General features: G+C 40.2%; 1 protein-coding gene across 1 annotated transcript; it reads right to left on the minus strand.

Annotated features, from left to right (window-relative positions):
- Positions 1-15: 15 nt before the first annotated feature.
- Positions 16-10,387, minus strand: YBX3 (Y-box binding protein 3). The gene is made up of 9 exons (XM_069979057.1): positions 10,155-10,387; positions 9,540-9,603; positions 8,890-8,923; positions 6,871-6,960; positions 6,332-6,454; positions 4,883-4,977; positions 4,458-4,632; positions 3,102-3,186; positions 16-600 (listed from the first exon to the last, which is right to left on the minus strand). Exons 1-8 carry the CDS (start codon positions 10,252-10,254, stop codon positions 3,127-3,129), a joined length of 741 nt encoding a protein of 246 aa, XP_069835158.1. The 5' UTR covers positions 10,255-10,387; the 3' UTR covers positions 16-600; positions 3,102-3,126.
- Between the last annotated feature and the right edge of the window lie 6,492 nt (positions 10,388-16,879).

A 16,879-nucleotide genomic window follows, 5' to 3' on the forward strand; every position in this document is an offset into this window, starting at 1 on the left:
AATGGTATAACACAGTTTGATCTTTCAAAAGTATTGCTTTTATTTCAAGGCGTCTGAAGGTTGTTTTTGGCTTGTACAACATTACAAACTTGCCAATAATGTATCTGTGAACCAAGGTCAACATATGGCCCATGATGTCATCAGATGTGCAACAGCTAGGAAGGGAAAGGTTGGTTAAAGCTTTTTTTTTTTTTGCATTCCATTTGTTTGACAATTCTTTGCTTCAAAGTGCATTCACATCTGCTGCAGAGGCTGGAAAACCCTCTCTCATTCACACTTCACGCCTTTGTAGTATTCGGCTCAGGGTACATTGGTGCCAAAGCTCTTAAAAATGCAATCAAAGAATCTTTGACAGTCTTCAATATTTGTTCTGCACATCTCAATGAATTTTTGTTGATACAATTATATAAATTTTACTCATTGGTAAGCATTGGCTGTAAGGCTTCAACTATTCACAGTGCAGAAATCCACAGCAGACAATTCAAGTAGCAAAGAAGCCGTCCTTCACCCTCCAATTTATTAGGCAACTTTAGAACTTTTAGCGTTAGTAATAGTTAGTGGCAACTTGTCCGGTTCTTCATTGTTTTGCTCACATTTTGCCTGGAAAAAAAAGTCAAAAGAAACAATGAAATAATAATCATTCTTTGTCTCTGTAGCCTATCCTCTCCTTGCCTTTACAGTGTATTTGACACGACGACCTGCTACTGCATCAGCGGCGATTTCCTCTTTTAAAGGACAACTCCGGCCAAAAGTATTTTTTAATATGTTATTAATTATGGAAAGTTAGACACATTTCTAATGTACATTAATTATGGGGAATGCACATATACTGCTATTTCCCTTAATTTAGTAGATACTTCCAATTCTGTCAAAAACCATGACGTCACGAATCAGTTGACATTCCTATGGAGTGTCCAGCAGGGGGCACACTATATATAGAAGTCAATGAGTACCATTGACTTCTATATATAGTGCACCCCCTGCTGGACATGCCATAGGAATTACAGCTGATTAGTGACTTCACTGTGCCCCAGCCTCCTGCCGACTCGTTTCCTGATGTCACCCAACCTACAGGAGGCTGGGGCGGCTGTGAGCTCTGCAGTCAGTCCCCGGCAGGGCATGTGAACAGAAGAGCATCAGCGGCAGCAATGTCAGCAGCGGCAGGAGGGATGTGCAGGTGATGGGGATAGCCCTGGTACTACTCCCACATTATCTGCTCATACTATGAACAGATGATGGGAGGAGTAGTACAGTGTATATGTGGCAGCAGCACCGAGCAGGGAGGGAGAGGGGAGGTAGTTAGATGCACAGGCACCTCTCTCTCTCCCTGCTCGGTGCCCTCCAAATGTATTGATTGAATACATTTATGGAATACTTTGGGGAGCAAGGACGCTTGCTCCCCAAAGTATTCCATAAATATATTCAATCAATAAAACATACTGTACATTACATTACGTTTTTACATAGACATTCATTGAATCCATAGAGTGTCCAGCAGGTTGGGCACTATATATAGAAGTCAATGGTACTCATTGACTTCTATATATAGTGCGCCCCCTGCTGGACACTCCATAGGAATTACAACTGATTCGTGATGTCATGGTTTTTGACAGAATTTGAAGTCTCCATGATCTACTAAATTAAGGGAAATAGCAGTATATGTGCATTTCCCGTAATTAATGTACATTAGAAATTAGTCTAACTTTCCATAAGTAATAACATATTAAAAAATACTTTTGGCCGAATATCTCCTTTAATCCAGAAGTTTGGGTCTGAATGGATACCAATATGCAATGAGACAGTAATGCATGGAACCCTCATTCTGATCCATTGGGGATCACATGCATTATGGTCTTATTGTATGTTTGTATCCATGCATTTCAACTCAATCCATGCAACTCAAACTTCAGGATTAAGAGAGGAAATTGCTGCTGATACAGCAGTGGGTTGTCATGACAGGTACACTGTAACATGGCCCTAGCATGTGCCTAAGATATAATTTAATCCTAATTTTTAACAATTATCAATAATGCATAAACAATAGCAAATAGAGCTTTGGGGAACAACCTGAAATCATTTACCATAACATGCTAAAGGATAGTTGTTAAAGGAGAAGTCCAAATCACCAATATACACTTAATGCGGGAAATGTACATAAAGTGCTGTCTGCCGGATCCATGCAGCGGGTGGATACAGCCTAAGGAACGCCTAGAAAACTGGGATACAGCCTATGCCAATTTCCTGTAATAAGTGTATATTGATGATTTGTATAACTTTTGGGGGGCAATACAATACTTTAATAAAAATTTTCGCCGGACTTCTCCTTTAATTATGATCAATTACTCCTTTTGATCCCAGCAAAAGAACAAACGATGTGTACATTTAACGAACGATTAGTGAATGATTAACAATGATTTTATGGTCAGCTTAAAAGATGCGATCAATGACACACAAAAAAATTTTCAATTGCTGCCTGCATACACACGAAACAATTATTGTTTACATTCTAACAATACTGTATAACAATTTTTTTCACAGGCCCTTAGGATGAGGACTCATGTAAATGTTGACAATCTCTATACAGCACTTCAGAATATTCAGCTACCATATCAGCAAAGGTACAAAGTGTACAATTACACATTATTATACCTAAGGCTGGGTTCACACTTCGGTTTTGCAGTCCATTTAACGTATCTGTTTTATGGAGGGAAAAAATTAATGCAAAACGGATTTAATTGAGTGCATCCATTTAGATCTGTTTTTCCATTGAAAAAAGGATCATAATGGATCCATTTTTCTTTTTTTTTAGCGTAAACAAAAACATGGTTGACTAAGGTTTTTTGTGTGTTAAAAGTAACAATTTAAAAACAGATCAGTTGATCAGACTGCAAGAACACAGTGTGAGCCTAGCCTGACCTAGACACAGGAGCAGTTTTTTTTAACTAGTTCCAATTTAAAAAATATTATTAAGCAAATTCATTTTTAATATTAAATTGTTCTTTTTGTAATGAAACTTGAATCAGATGATGACCACGGTTCTGTTGGGCAGAGACACAGAAGCAACTGCATATATTGTAACTGTAACTGACCATCTCACTTACATGATGGAAGATCGGGTCACTCAGATTACACAGCATTGCTTTTCTCAGCCACTGGCATGGGCTTCTCAGCTGCGGTCTCAGATGGCTACATTGCATAGATAAGAGAAATTATTTTCACCTCAGCATTAAGTACATCATTAATTTCTATGGCAATAAGACTGCAAACACCTCATAACAGATATGCTCAGTGTAGATCAGAAGCTCTCTCTATACACAATGTATTTTCCATATACTTGCTCGTTTCAGTGGTATATTATTCTGCTACATTTTCAAAGGGGTGCTCCAAATTAGAGAAAAAGAAATTGTAACCTGCCATCTGTGTAAAATAATAAAATGAAGCATACTCACCTCACCCGGTCCAGCACTGGCACTATAGTTTACCCCAGGCTTCTGGGTCTCTTGGTGTTTTTTGCGCACAATGCAGCCTCAGCCGTAGGTTTTCTGCCTTAACTGCTAATTTTCTCATTGCATTAGATAGAACCTCTGGCCCCCAAGAGGTTAAAGTGAATATACCACCAGGTACATCGCTATGGGCATTTTATATTAACAGACGGGTGTGGGGATGCCAGTGGCGCGGTCCTTTTTTGAACCATTGCCCAATTTCCACACACGGCTATGGTCTATTCCAGCATTGACCCGGCATGAAGCACTGGGGGGGTACCGACCACTAGTTTGACAATCTCTCTCCCCTCTGTGATGTGGCACCATTGATTCTAATGGAGCCATGTCACAGAGGGAAGGGAGGTCACACTGGGGTGCGGCAGGCCTGCACCACTGGAATCCTTGTGCCTGCGCTGGTCTGTTAGCATAAAAAGCCCATGGCAATGTACATTGTGGTACATTGGCTTTAAGTGGGATTGCATAGCATGTCCACTTAACCCCCTGGTGGCTAAAAAGTTAATTCTGGACCCCAAGGGGTTAAGCCATTTATAGACATCATTAACATTATTGGTTACAAATATGTGGTCATAAGTGCCCTGTTTGGATTAATTGGCAGTCAGGAATTATGCATTGTTGCTCAATTCAAAGTCTATGTGACTGCTAAAGATAGCCAAGAGCTTTACTTCAGTCACCAAGACTTAGAATGGAGCCACATAGCACATTTCCAACTGCTGCCTGCCTTATTCAGTTAGGGGCATATGACTCCTCCTTTTAAGATTTGTGTGAGTCCCAGTGATCAGACGTTTACATGTATCACCTATGCTATGTTATTTGTGGCAAAACCCCTTTAACTGTACAACTGAACACTATACTTTTTGAAAGCACAATAGTTGGGTCTAATTTACAATAGCATTTTAGATTTATGGCAACCCCCAATGTTTATTTTAACATGTTTGTATATAGGATGTTACATACCTTGGCTTCCTTAGTCCCCTGTATTGGAGCACTTCCTTGGTTAGGTCGACGCCGGTAGTTGTACGGTCTTCTGAAACCACGTCGGTTTTGTTGATCTGGAGCTCCTGTCTCATACTGGTTTTCCTTGTTATCATTTTCTCCAGTAGGTGGAAGAGGTCTGGACTGAGGCATGGGTCTAAGAAAAATTTTAGGTAGAACAGTTAAAGTAACACTGTACTTTTTTTCTTATTTGCAATCAAATAGAAAAGAATTAACATTCATATGTCCATATGCAGAAACAAATGATGTAGGTCATGAGAAAAATGGGCTTACATTGGCCATGGACACCACCACAAGTAAAACAAGACATTTCAGTACAAAATAAATAATTATAATACCTATTTGGATGTTAATAAAAATAGAAAATGATGAATTGGAGAACCTACCTGCGGTACCTCGGCCTGTAGTTGGCTGGTTGGCGAATTGGTTGCTGGGTTTGGGTTGCTTCAGGGGCACCATCTTTGATCTCTCCATCAACTCCCTGCATAATAGTAAAAGACTATCTTAGCTGAACATATGTACAAAAAGGTATCCTTCTGACGTAAAACAACCAGTATGAGTTCAGATTTCATTCCATAGACTATTTTGAAATAAATTAAATGTCTGTTTTTCAAAGTAATCAAAGCTGGTTCATGATAATACTAGAGTTAGTGCCCTCCAGTGGATTACATAATGGGGGCTGACAGGTCTGCACATATGTAAAGATTATTTGTATTTCTTTTTCAAATAATGGGTTGCCAATTATAGGTGTCTTTACATATTCCATCAAAAACAGAATGGAATATTTATGAGGAAGTCCCACTGAGGCGGTCAAGGTTGGAGCATGTTGGGTGGTAACTTTGCCAGTTTTTCTGTTAAATCCAGAGATGAGCAAAACCAGAGGTGTGTGGCAGAAACTTCTCCATGCAGATGGAACAATGTAGTCCTAAAGACGGAGCTCTGACTAATTGGAACTGTTAGATTAGTGTTGTAAATCTCATATTCTAGAATCAGTGTGCTACTTTTGCAAAAGAAGACTATTCGAATGTCAACCCAATGTTTCTGTGGCGATCCTTGTTCAACCTACAAAGGGTTGAGCTGTCGATGATTGAAATATCTGCGGAGATGATATATGGAAAGAGGCAGATTATCCATAACCACAATAATTTCTAAATATGGTAATCAAATTAGAAAGGCTTGACCATCTAACACTATTCCACCCCTTAAAACATGACAAGTCATTGTGGGCAAGACCCTTTGACATGTGTGCTTGTAATCTGAGTTGTTCGAGTTGACTGGGCTTTCACACTCCTTTTTCTCTTATAATCCTAAGCATCTGTTTCTCTCTCTCACACAGTCTGAAATTCAAGGGACAAATTTAGACTTTCAACAACAGCAGCTGCTCCAGTTAATTCTTCATCTACCCCTTCATTTCCAGGAAGAAGCGAGTGACAGTCATTTCGAAGTAAGAATGGTGTCATCTATAGCAGCTCTATTACTTTGCCTATTTGGTCATTGACTTTACTAAAATAGTGGCTGCTAAGGTGTGCATAGTGGCCAAGAAAAGAGAGTTGGGATAGGTAATGACATTGCTGCACAAGTTTACCAATATTTTGTATGTCCCTTTACTATTGCATGTGTGTACATGTTTTTTTCCATATGATAGGGGGCCACTCCATTCATTCTGTATGAAAGCCACAGAAACAGTCTTGTACAGTGATCGGCTGTTTAAGCATCTCCCATAGAGGATGAATGGAATGACGATGTTGCAGAAGTTTTTATTTTTCATTTTGAAGTAGAATACAGTATATTCATGCATACTATGGAAAAAAAAGACAATCCATAACTATACATACCTCCCTTGGGGGTCCCCTTCTGCGTCCATAGAAACCACGGCGATATCTACGGCGATCAGCAGCATAACGGCTACCTTGGACTGGAGCTCCTTTTGGGCCAGTTACATTAGCTGCTTCAGCACCCTGAAAATATGGGTTTTGGAAACTAATGACATTCATTTTCCATATGAAATGCAATGCAGATAAATAGTTACAATACAATGCATTCTGGCCAAAAAGATGTAACACCTATCAACATTGTAAGTGATAAATATTAGATTGGTTGGCGGCTTATCCTCCTCCCCCCAACCCAAGCTGCAGCACCACATCAAGTAGAAATTTGAATTGATTGGCAGTTATGCATGTGTACTATGGCTAGATGAAACCTATATGAGAGTACCTGCTGCAGCCAACCAGCTAAATAGGAGAAAATAGCAATGGCATTGTTTTGTAAAATGAAAAAGTTTGTATACCCCAGATGATGATGTCACACCCGGTTAATATGACACATTTTGAAGAGAAACAATTCATTACAATACAATAAAATACAAAACTCCTACCTTTTCCCCAGCAACAACATCAAACTCCACCACCTCTCCATCCCCTACACTTCGCAGGTATTTGCGAGGATTATTTTTCTTGATTGCTGTCTGTGAAGCACAAAACCCAACAATTAGAATTCTCTATACTAAAAGCTATGCTCTAGGTACTGTACAGTATATACATATAATATAATAGGTCATTAAAAAAAGAAAAAGGTCACTCCAGGTCCAAAAGTGGACCATTCCATTCAAGTTAGAGAATCTCTATTCTGCTCAGTTGTAATACAGAGAATTTATAAATGTAGTTTACCTAGGATAGTAGTTGTTATAACTAGGTCAAGGAGACCCTTGGACAAAATTTGGTATGGGCCATCACACTGGAAGACACAGTAACTGGAGCAAGGGGTGTTTGCTTATGCTGCTTTCCAGGCAAGAAACTCAAGCACTTCCTTGAGCTCCATCCCGTACCAATGTCTACTACTAAAAGCTGCCTAATGATCCTTTTTATCATGTGCTAAAACTAGTATATTATTGAAGGTGAACATGAAATCATATTCATTTACTTTGCAGCTGCAAGTGTATGGAAAGCACTAGAGTAAGGGCCCGATTACACAGAACCATAATCTGCCAAATCAGGCTGATCATTGCTCCGTGTACTAAAGACGATGATCAGCCGATCACAAAAATCATCGGCTAACCGTGTCTTGAGTCCTGACCTAAAATCATTGGCTGCCGGGCATGCATCGCTACGTGTAATAATGATGTGTGGCAGATGGCTGATGAATCTGTAAAGAGAATAATAAAGTTCTTATGCCCCCCCTGCTCGCTCTGTCTTCGCTTCTCTGAATTGACAGGCTACTCAGCCAATCACTGGCCGGTACGGACCACCACAGCCAGTGATTGGCTGAGTGACCTGTCACTTCAAAGAACGGTGCAGAAGCTTTAGCGGTGGCTGCAGGGAAAAGCGAAGAGAACTCTGGGAGCATGGAGAGGTAATGTCTGAACTTTCATTTTACACTTTTAAAGCAATGGTTGCACGGACATCGCTAATATATATACATATACAGCTCCATGACAATCAAGATGTGTATTGGCACCGAACGAGCAGATCAGAGCTTGTTTAATATAGTGATCTGGGCGTCTAATAGATCCCTAAAGTAGATGGTATTACCCATTAGATCTGCATTACACATCTTAATGCAATGCATACTAACAATATAGAGTGAACACAAGTGGGTTAAAATAGGATGAGTCTTATTACCAGGACAAGCTGATGCCCTCCTGCTTCATCGTAAAATTCTGACCATAAAATTTCCTCTTGTCAGCACTTTTGCTGTGCTAGGCGGTATGTGAAGGGAACAGGTGCCTGCTACATAGGGCGCAGTAAGAACAGGCTCGGTGCCATCAAATGGAATGAAACACTGCATGAAAACTGAAGCTTCCCTATCAGACTGCTTTTCTCCTAGTTAGGCAAAGCATGCTGTCATACAAATAAAAGGTGTTGTCCTACAACATTGTTTTTTTTTATCATATTTCGGTTTCTCGCTGGAATGTTGAATTGTTTGGGCACTTTCTTGACAGGAGACATGAGTTTACTACTATTCAGGCAAGATCGTCCCATTGACTTCTCCAATTGACCCTTCTCCGCTCTCAGTGTTAGTGACTTTCTCAGGTTACAGCCTGACAGACCTGGCAATAGTTGTGTGTTCTATTTTAACTGATCAGCACTGACACATTACCAGGAGGGATGAAGTCAGTGACATATCAGTCATTACTATAACCATAGAAAAAGACACATAAAACAATGCAGTAGACAAGTAAAAATAAATATATAACATATAAATAAAATAATAATAATAATAATAATAATAATAATAATAATAATAAAAAAAAAATAAATAAATATATATATATATATATATATATATATATATATATATATATATATTGAAAACAGATACTTTGTGTATTTATTATATGTATTCTTTTGCCATACATTTACACTTTTACAATGGTTTGTATCATGCAGTATCTCACCTGGTGGACAAAGACATCTTCTTTGGTGTCATTTCTAGGAAGAAAATAACATAGAACAAATGTTATAATTTTATACACATCTCTATTACTAAAAACAAACAAAAAAACACATACAGTATGCTTGCAAGATGGCAGGAAAGGTGGCTCAGCTTAATGGAAATGCAGGTTTACATCACAATTAGAAATATATCAAATTTATTAGGATAAATAATGTAGAAGATTAAATGGAGTATACAGGCTTAGAAAAACATGGCGACTTTCTGCCAGGAACAGCACCACTCTTGTCCTTAGTCTGGGTGTGGGGTTTTGGAGCATGGTTTCATTGAAATTAATGGAGCTGGATTAGAATACCGACATACAGGAGGACAGGAGAAGTTCTGTTTTTGCTAGAAAGGAGCCATGTGGTCCGCATTGCTGGAGAGCTACACCATGTGCTACCATATAGTGCTCCTTGCACCAGTCAATAAAACATGGAAAGTTTTTAAGGAAATCAGAATAAACATCTTTGTATGACAGTGAAGGTATGCAGCAGTACAGTATCATCTATGGGTGCCATGTTCTTAAAGGTTGTACAGCAGAGCTCTTGAGGCCTTAATGTGTATGGTATACCATTATATAAACAATTATTATAATTCTAATTCAAGACTTACCTATTTATGAATCCATAGCCATTCCTTACATTGAACCATTTTACAGTGCCCTGGACTTTTGTTGCTGAAAAAAAAAAAAAGTATAATTTAAAAAGTCACTTTTGACCTAATATTTGCCTGTACAGTTATATTGTCAGCTCAGTCTGTCATGTTGTATACTATATATAACATTTATATCTTTTAAAGGTAATATTAGTGGAATTGGGTTTATACTGTATGTGTGAATGATCGATATATTTAAAAAAATGTGTTCACACTCCGTTGAAAAGACGGCCGTTTTTTATTGGACGGTCATCCTTTAATTACAAATAATGGCCTTTATTTTATAACAATGTCGTTTTTCGTATGTGGACGTCATTTTGACGGTGTGTGAACAGAACCTTTGGACTCGGGGTGATATAATAGGCGCAGGTTTACATTTCTTATGCATGACTATGCTATGCCGCATTTGGACTATTATAAGCTGGTAGCCGAACAGATGTAATTCATCCAGGCCAGAAATAGACCACCACAGAAACATTAGAGAAGCACTGACAAAAATCTACATGTTGTATCTCAGTGAGAGTTCATATGACCAGGGGATCACTAGATATTGTAAGTGTTCACATTACTCACCCAAAACTTTCCTCTCCACTTCTCCTGCACTGGGGGGAGCAGCACCTGGTTCAGTCCCTGGAGCCTTGGGCTTTGGTTCTTCAGCTGTTCCTTCACTCATGACTGTGAATCCTTGTTGTTTCTTGTATTCCCTGCTAAATGGTTTTGGGAGAGGGAAGGAGAGGCAGGGAGGATTGCAGATGGTATTTTCGAGGGATCTCTTTCCTCGATCGGTCTTGTTCTCTTTCTGTCACTGATCTTACTGACCTAAAAATGGCCCTTCAGTGTCTTTTATATGGTGGGGGATGTCCGCTCCTCCTCTTCTCTTCTTTCTTAAAGGAACATGCCACCTGGTAACTCATCTGTAGGATGAGTAGAATGATTTATTTCGGTACGGTAGTGTCCTGTGTTTTACCATAGCAATTTTCTAAGTCATTCAGAATTACTTACCAGGCCAGATTAAATATAAAACGTTAGCAGCCACCTGCTTGTATAATGGATCATAGCTACTGGACAAAGAACAGGCAGATGACAGGGACAGGCTCTTTCTGTACGGTGAAATATGATTCAATGTAAAGCGCCTCTGTGAGTATTACTATATACAACGCCCAACAGAAATGGGGCACTGGGTGGAAGTCGGTCTCCAGCATCCTCTGTCCACCATGCTGGTTCTGATTCATATCAGCAAGATAAACTTGGGATGGGAATTTATTAAGAGTGGCATTTCACCCATCACTATAAGGCTATGTTCACACTACATAAGAAAAAGACAAAAGACGTCCGATATTGCTGCATTTTAATTGGTCTCAATGGAATGCCTTGAAGTCAATGAAATGATGGAAGTCTAATGCACACAGTGTATTAAGAAATGGACGTTTTCTGCGCGGATGTCAAAATAATGATCATGACACTTATTTTCGGACGTCTTTTATTTAGTTTTTCACACACAGTTTTTCTTTTTTCACCTTCTTTTCACTTTTTTTTACTAATAAATTCAATGGACTTTTCAATTAACCCCTTAAGGTCAAAGCCTATTTTCGTTTTTGCGCTTTTGCTTATTCCATTTTAAGTTTAAAAGTCCATAGCGCTTGCATTTTTTCACCTAGAGACGTATATGAGCGCTTATTTTTTGCGAAACCAATTGTACTTTGCAATGACCGGCATTATTTTTCCATAACATATGCTGCGAAACCGGAAAAAAATCATTTGCGCTGTCAAATTGAAAAAAAAAACGAATTTGTTTTGATTTCGGGGAGTTTTGCATTTACGCCGTCCATCCTATGGTAAAACTGACTTGTTATGCATGTTCCTCAAGTCGTTACGATTACTATGATATATAACATGTATAACTTATATTGTATCTGATGGCTTGTAAAAAATTCAAACCATTGTTAACAGATATACGTTCCTTAAAATCGCTCCATTCCCAGGCTTATAGCGCTTTTATCCTTTGGTCTATGGGGCTGTGTGAGGTGTCAGTTTTTGCGCCATGATGTGATCTTTCTATCGGTACCTTAATTGCGCATATACAACTTTTTGATCGTTTTTTATTACATTTTTTCTGGATTTGATGCGATCAAAAATGCGCAATTTTGCACTTTGGAATTTTTTTGCGCTGACGCCGTTTACCGTGCGAGATCAGGAATGTGATTAATTAATAGTTCGGGCAATTACGCGCGCGGCGATACTAAATATGTTTATTTATTTATTTATTAATTTATATTTATAAAATGGGAAAAGGGGGGTGATTTGGACTTTTATTAGGGGAGGGGATTTTTTTATTAATAAAAACACTTTTTTACTTTTTTTTTTACATGGACTAGAAGCCCCCCTGGGGGGCTTGTATATACATAGCACTGATCTCTCATAGAGATCAATGCTGTGTATATACACAGCAAAGATCCATCAGATCGGTCATAGATTACTATGGCCTGCTGCAGGCCATAGCAATCTATTGCCGAGCCGGGATCAGCACGGCACGGGCAGAAGAACGGATCTCCCCCCCGCGATCGCATCGCGGGGGGGAGATCCGACCCACTAGACACCAGGGATAGTGTGCATAAAGCACTTCAATGCAGCTGTCAGGTTTGACAGCTGCATTGAAGTGCTTAATTAGCCAGCGCGGCAACGGGACCCGCGCCGGCTAACAGAGGCACTGCCCGGCTGCACGTGTCAGCCGGGATCAGCGCCGTTCAGAGCGGGGTCCCGGTGGGACCCCGCTCTGAACACCCCCCGCGGCGCCATGACGTATCAGATACGTCATGGGTCGCTAAGGGGTTAAAGACACACCCATAGGGCAATTTGTCCTAAACTAGAATAATGTACCAGTAGCTGTTATTGCACTGACGGGCGGCTAAACAGCGAAATGATGGACTTCAGTTTTTCTTTTAAAAAACAGAGAGGAAAAAATTTAGTGGGAACATAGCCTTAAAGTGTCACTGACATGTTAAAAGTTTTGTTCGGTTGGAGTCTGGATCTGCACTGATTGCTAGAAGAAGGCTAAATGCTATTACTCATTGCATTGCTCGGTGCAGGAGATGGCTCCATAGACTTACTATAGAGTCTGTCTTGTGCATAGGTGATCGATGAAAACTTTTGACATATGAAAAGTTTTTTTTGCAAAGACGTGTAAGATGTAGTCCTGCTCTCAGCTGAGAAGTGTACACAATCGTATCCAGTCTAGGAAATGTGAGCTAAATATAACAGCAGCTGTACAAATATTTTCGGGAACTTTGTTACATTGCATCAGTATAATATTTAGGCTATTTAGCTCATAGAGCATTGTTCAAAAAGTTGTTTAACTGGTGTTAATATTATTATTATTTATTTATAAAGCGCCCTTAATTCCAGAGCGCTATACAATAGATAGGGGTAACAAGCAGGACTAGTACAAGATCAGGACACATTACATGAAGGCAAAAGACAGGCTGGTACATGGGGGAAGAGGACCCTGCCCGCGAGGGGTTACAACTTATTAATTCTTTAATGACCGGAGTTTTCTTCCTAAATGACCAAACATTTTTATTTATTGGGCAATGCAAAAGAAAATTGTGCTTTTCGTAAAACCTAATGCAGGGATGTTTTTATAACCTATAAACTATATATACACCAACTAATGGCTGATGCATAGCGCTCTTCTTAATGTCTCCAACATTGTTGGTGGGCATCATTTCTTCTCAATGTAAATCGACTTTCATCAGTGAACAGCACTAAGGCCTACTTGTCCCTGATTCAGCGTAGAAGGAGGGCACTATGCACCAACCACTGTTACTGGTGGTGGTGTTACAGTGTACAGAGCAGATGCATTTAGTTAATACAGAACTGCCCTACACTTTGTGAATGGTACAAGCCCTGATACAAGACTAACATCATCTCTATGGAGGACAATGTTCCAGCACATTAAGGTTACATCATCATTAGGGAACGGCTGCTGGAGACTGGGGAAGCTCACATGGAGAGACCTGCACTTTCTCCAGACCTGAATCCCATTAAAAACCTAGAGGATCAGCTGAGTTGCTGTGTAAAGGCTTGTAACTGTACCTAGCCCAAAACCTCAATGACCTAAGGGCCACCTTTCAGGAAGAGTGGGATGCCATGCCTCAGCAGACAATAAGTCGCCTTGTAAACAGCAGGAGACGTTGTTGTCAAGCTGTAATTGATGCTTAAAGTCACATGGCAGGAGAGACATTGACATGTTTTGTTGAGATATACCCATCACTGGTGTTAGCTTTTGTTTCAATAAATTACTTAAAGGGAACCTGTCACCCCCCGTGCCGGGGTGACAGGCTCCCGACCCCCCGTTAGAGCCCCCTATACTCACCTAATCCCGCTGGGTCCCGCTTCTGGAGGTGGTCGGGTGATGAAGATCTCAGCCGCTGCAGCCCGGCGCACGCGCTGAGAGATGAGTCCAACACCCATAGAGAATGACAGGAGAGTCCAGCGCTCCGTCATTCTCTATGGGTGTTGGACTCATCTCTCAGCGCGCGCGCCGGGCTGCAGCGGCTGAGATCTCCGTCACCCGACCACCTCCAGAAGCAGGACCCAGCGGGATCAGGTGAGTATAGGGGGCTCTAACGGGGGGTCGGGAGCCTGTCACCCCGGCACGGGGGCTGACAGGTTCCCTTTAACATGAGGAAATCCTCATTGCTACTTCTACTGAAATCTACCGCCATGATGTCATATCACTGTAGCAGGAACATTTTACGTTTTCCATAAATTTTACCCGCAAGCCAAATATCCCTAACCTTTTGTGAGTAGTGGATATATATATATATATATATATATATATATATATATATATATATATATATATATATATATATATATTAATATAGTAAGTATGATTCATTAGGAGTCAGGTTAATTAGGAGTCATTCTCTGTGAGTCTTTTAGAAAGGTTTAGTCACAAGTGCAATGTTTCAGCTGTGACATTCATCCTTTTTCTGGCGTGCTTACATGGTTATGTGTTTGTACTAAGTCACTCCATGGATGGGGGCCACCCATCCTATTAATGCATCTCTAAAGCAAACAGTAGAGTCCAGTGCAATGTTTCTAATTGTGCACTAAGCGTTTTGTAGTGGAATCATGAACACCAGCACCTCCTTTTTATGCAAGACAACTTTACTTTACAGGTACATATAAATAGTCTATTAGCCATGCGGGGCAATCTTCTTGCTTCTAAGGTGACCTGTGACTTTTTACAGGGAATTGATTCCTCCCCCACACTTCCAAAACTGCAGATTCTCACCATGGTAGTAACTAACTCTATAAAACTGTAAGGGTATAAACCCACACACTGTATATGCAGCAGATATGCAACAAATACGCAGCAGATTTGATGGTACAGATTTGATGCTGTGTTCAGTTATTTAGATCTAATCTGCTGCGATTTTGCTGCGAGTTTGCTGCGTATCGCAGCAGTAAATACGCTGCATATACGGTGTGTGGGTTTATACCCTAAAGTAGAAATCACTATGTTAGTTGTATACTGTTAAAGTGAATGTACCACACTAATGAAATGTTTTTTTCTTTTACATTACTTGGGTGGTTTGAAGGAGGCACGTTACTGCGGGGAGGGGATTTCGGTACACTGGGGTCTCTACTTCCAGTGTATAGAGCGGCTTGATTTGAATAGCAGAAACCGACGAAGATGCTGAAAACTAGGCGTTGCAGGGATCTCTGCACCGGAGCCAACCAAAAAAGAAATGTAATTAGCATACATTGTACATTCACTTTCAGAGATGTAACATTTGACATGTTAATACTTTTTATTCAGTGACAACAAGGCTGTTGGGGTCTCCTTCACAATGTACTGTATATGTATGGTCAGGGGTGTCAAACTCAAATATATAATGGGCCAAGATTCAAAAATTGGAACAACCTTGATATTTATTATGTTTGAATGCAGCATTCTTGACATTGTCAGGGATGCGTCCACATCACCTGCTATCCACAGAACTTGCCCCCCCCCATGTCATATCTACAGTTCACCTTAGGCCCTGCACTTTTATTACACCTCCTACCCACCAATATGCACGGCCAAAATTTTAACATTGCCCCTAATAGTACCCACTAATACTGCCCTCTAAAGCATTTGCCCTCACACAGTAGTTGCCCCATTGCTTCCCCCACACAGTAGGTAATCCCATAATAATGCCCCATATAGTAGTCAGCCCCCTTCAATAGTGCACCAGGTATTTATCAGCCCCCCCTTAGTACAGTAATCATTACCCTCAAATAGTTCCCCATATAGTAGTCAGCCCCACTTAACAGTGCCCCATATAGTAGTCAGACTGATGATGTCACCATGCTGTCTGTGTCAGGATGTGGCTCTGCCTTCCTTTACAACTCACTTCTAGGCCACATGCAGTGTTAGGGCCCTATTCCACTGGACGATTATCGTTCAGATTATCGTTAAATCGTTCGAATCTAACTGATAATAGTTCGGTTGAAATGCAGTTAACGATTAACAACCGAACAAGAAATCGCTGATTGCTTTATAAGACCTGGACCTATTTTTATTATTGCTCGTTCGCAAAACGTTCGCAAATAGTTCACATTGAATAAGACGTCGTTCGGTCGTTCGCAGTAGATACGAACGCAATAGCGAAGAAATAGCGAAGAAAAAACGATCGCAAATACGATCATAAGTAATGATTATCGTTCCATGGAAATGAGTGAACGTTTTCAGGTCTTTCGCAATAGCGGTCGTTTGAGATCATTAACGATTATGCGAACGATAATCGTCCGGTGGAATAGGGCCCTTAGGCCTGCAGCCTTAAAATCAGTTGTAATAGAAGGCAGCGCCACATCCCAGCACAGGCAGTGTAGTGACATCATCACATGTGCTGCCTGCACTGGGTGCATCCTGCATAAGATAATATCGGCTGTCCAGATGGCTGTCCAGATCGCTCATATTATAAATAACTGAACTGTTGGTGGACCAGCTGTAGAAAATCAATTGATTCCCTCTGCGGGCCAAAAATAATAGGTAATATCATATAGAAACAATACAGTATGTGTACCGTACAGAGAGAAATGGACATCGATACACATCCTATATGTTTACTAAAATGTGTAATTGATTATAATTTATGGTTGGCCTGAAGTTTGTATACTTTATGCCTCAATAAAACTGGTGACTCTCTTTCTTGTACCTACTATAAAAGACAGGGCTCATATGGAGCCTCCAAATCAGAAAAACTCTGCATTCAGATTGAAACTGCTACAATACTATTTTCTCCAAA

This window comes from Dendropsophus ebraccatus, chromosome 8 (genome assembly GCF_027789765.1).
Source record: "Dendropsophus ebraccatus isolate aDenEbr1 chromosome 8, aDenEbr1.pat, whole genome shotgun sequence".
NCBI lineage: Eukaryota > Metazoa > Chordata > Amphibia > Anura > Hylidae > Dendropsophus > Dendropsophus ebraccatus.

What these genes read in the sequence shown, in the direction of transcription:
- YBX3 (XM_069979057.1), bottom strand. Translation starts at nt 10,254, where the DNA reads ATGAGTGAAGGAACAGCTGAAGAACCAAAGCCCAAGGCTCCAGGGACT. An exon ending in GGCTATGGATTCATAAATAG is followed by an intron (nt 8,924 to 9,539) that starts GTAAGTCTTGAA and finishes TTTTCTTCCTAG; the next exon opens with AAATGACACCAAAGAAGATG. An exon ending in GAAGGGGACCCCCAAGGGAG is followed by an intron (nt 4,978 to 6,331) that starts GTATGTATAGTT and finishes ACTATTATGCAG; the next exon opens with GGAGTTGATGGAGAGATCAA.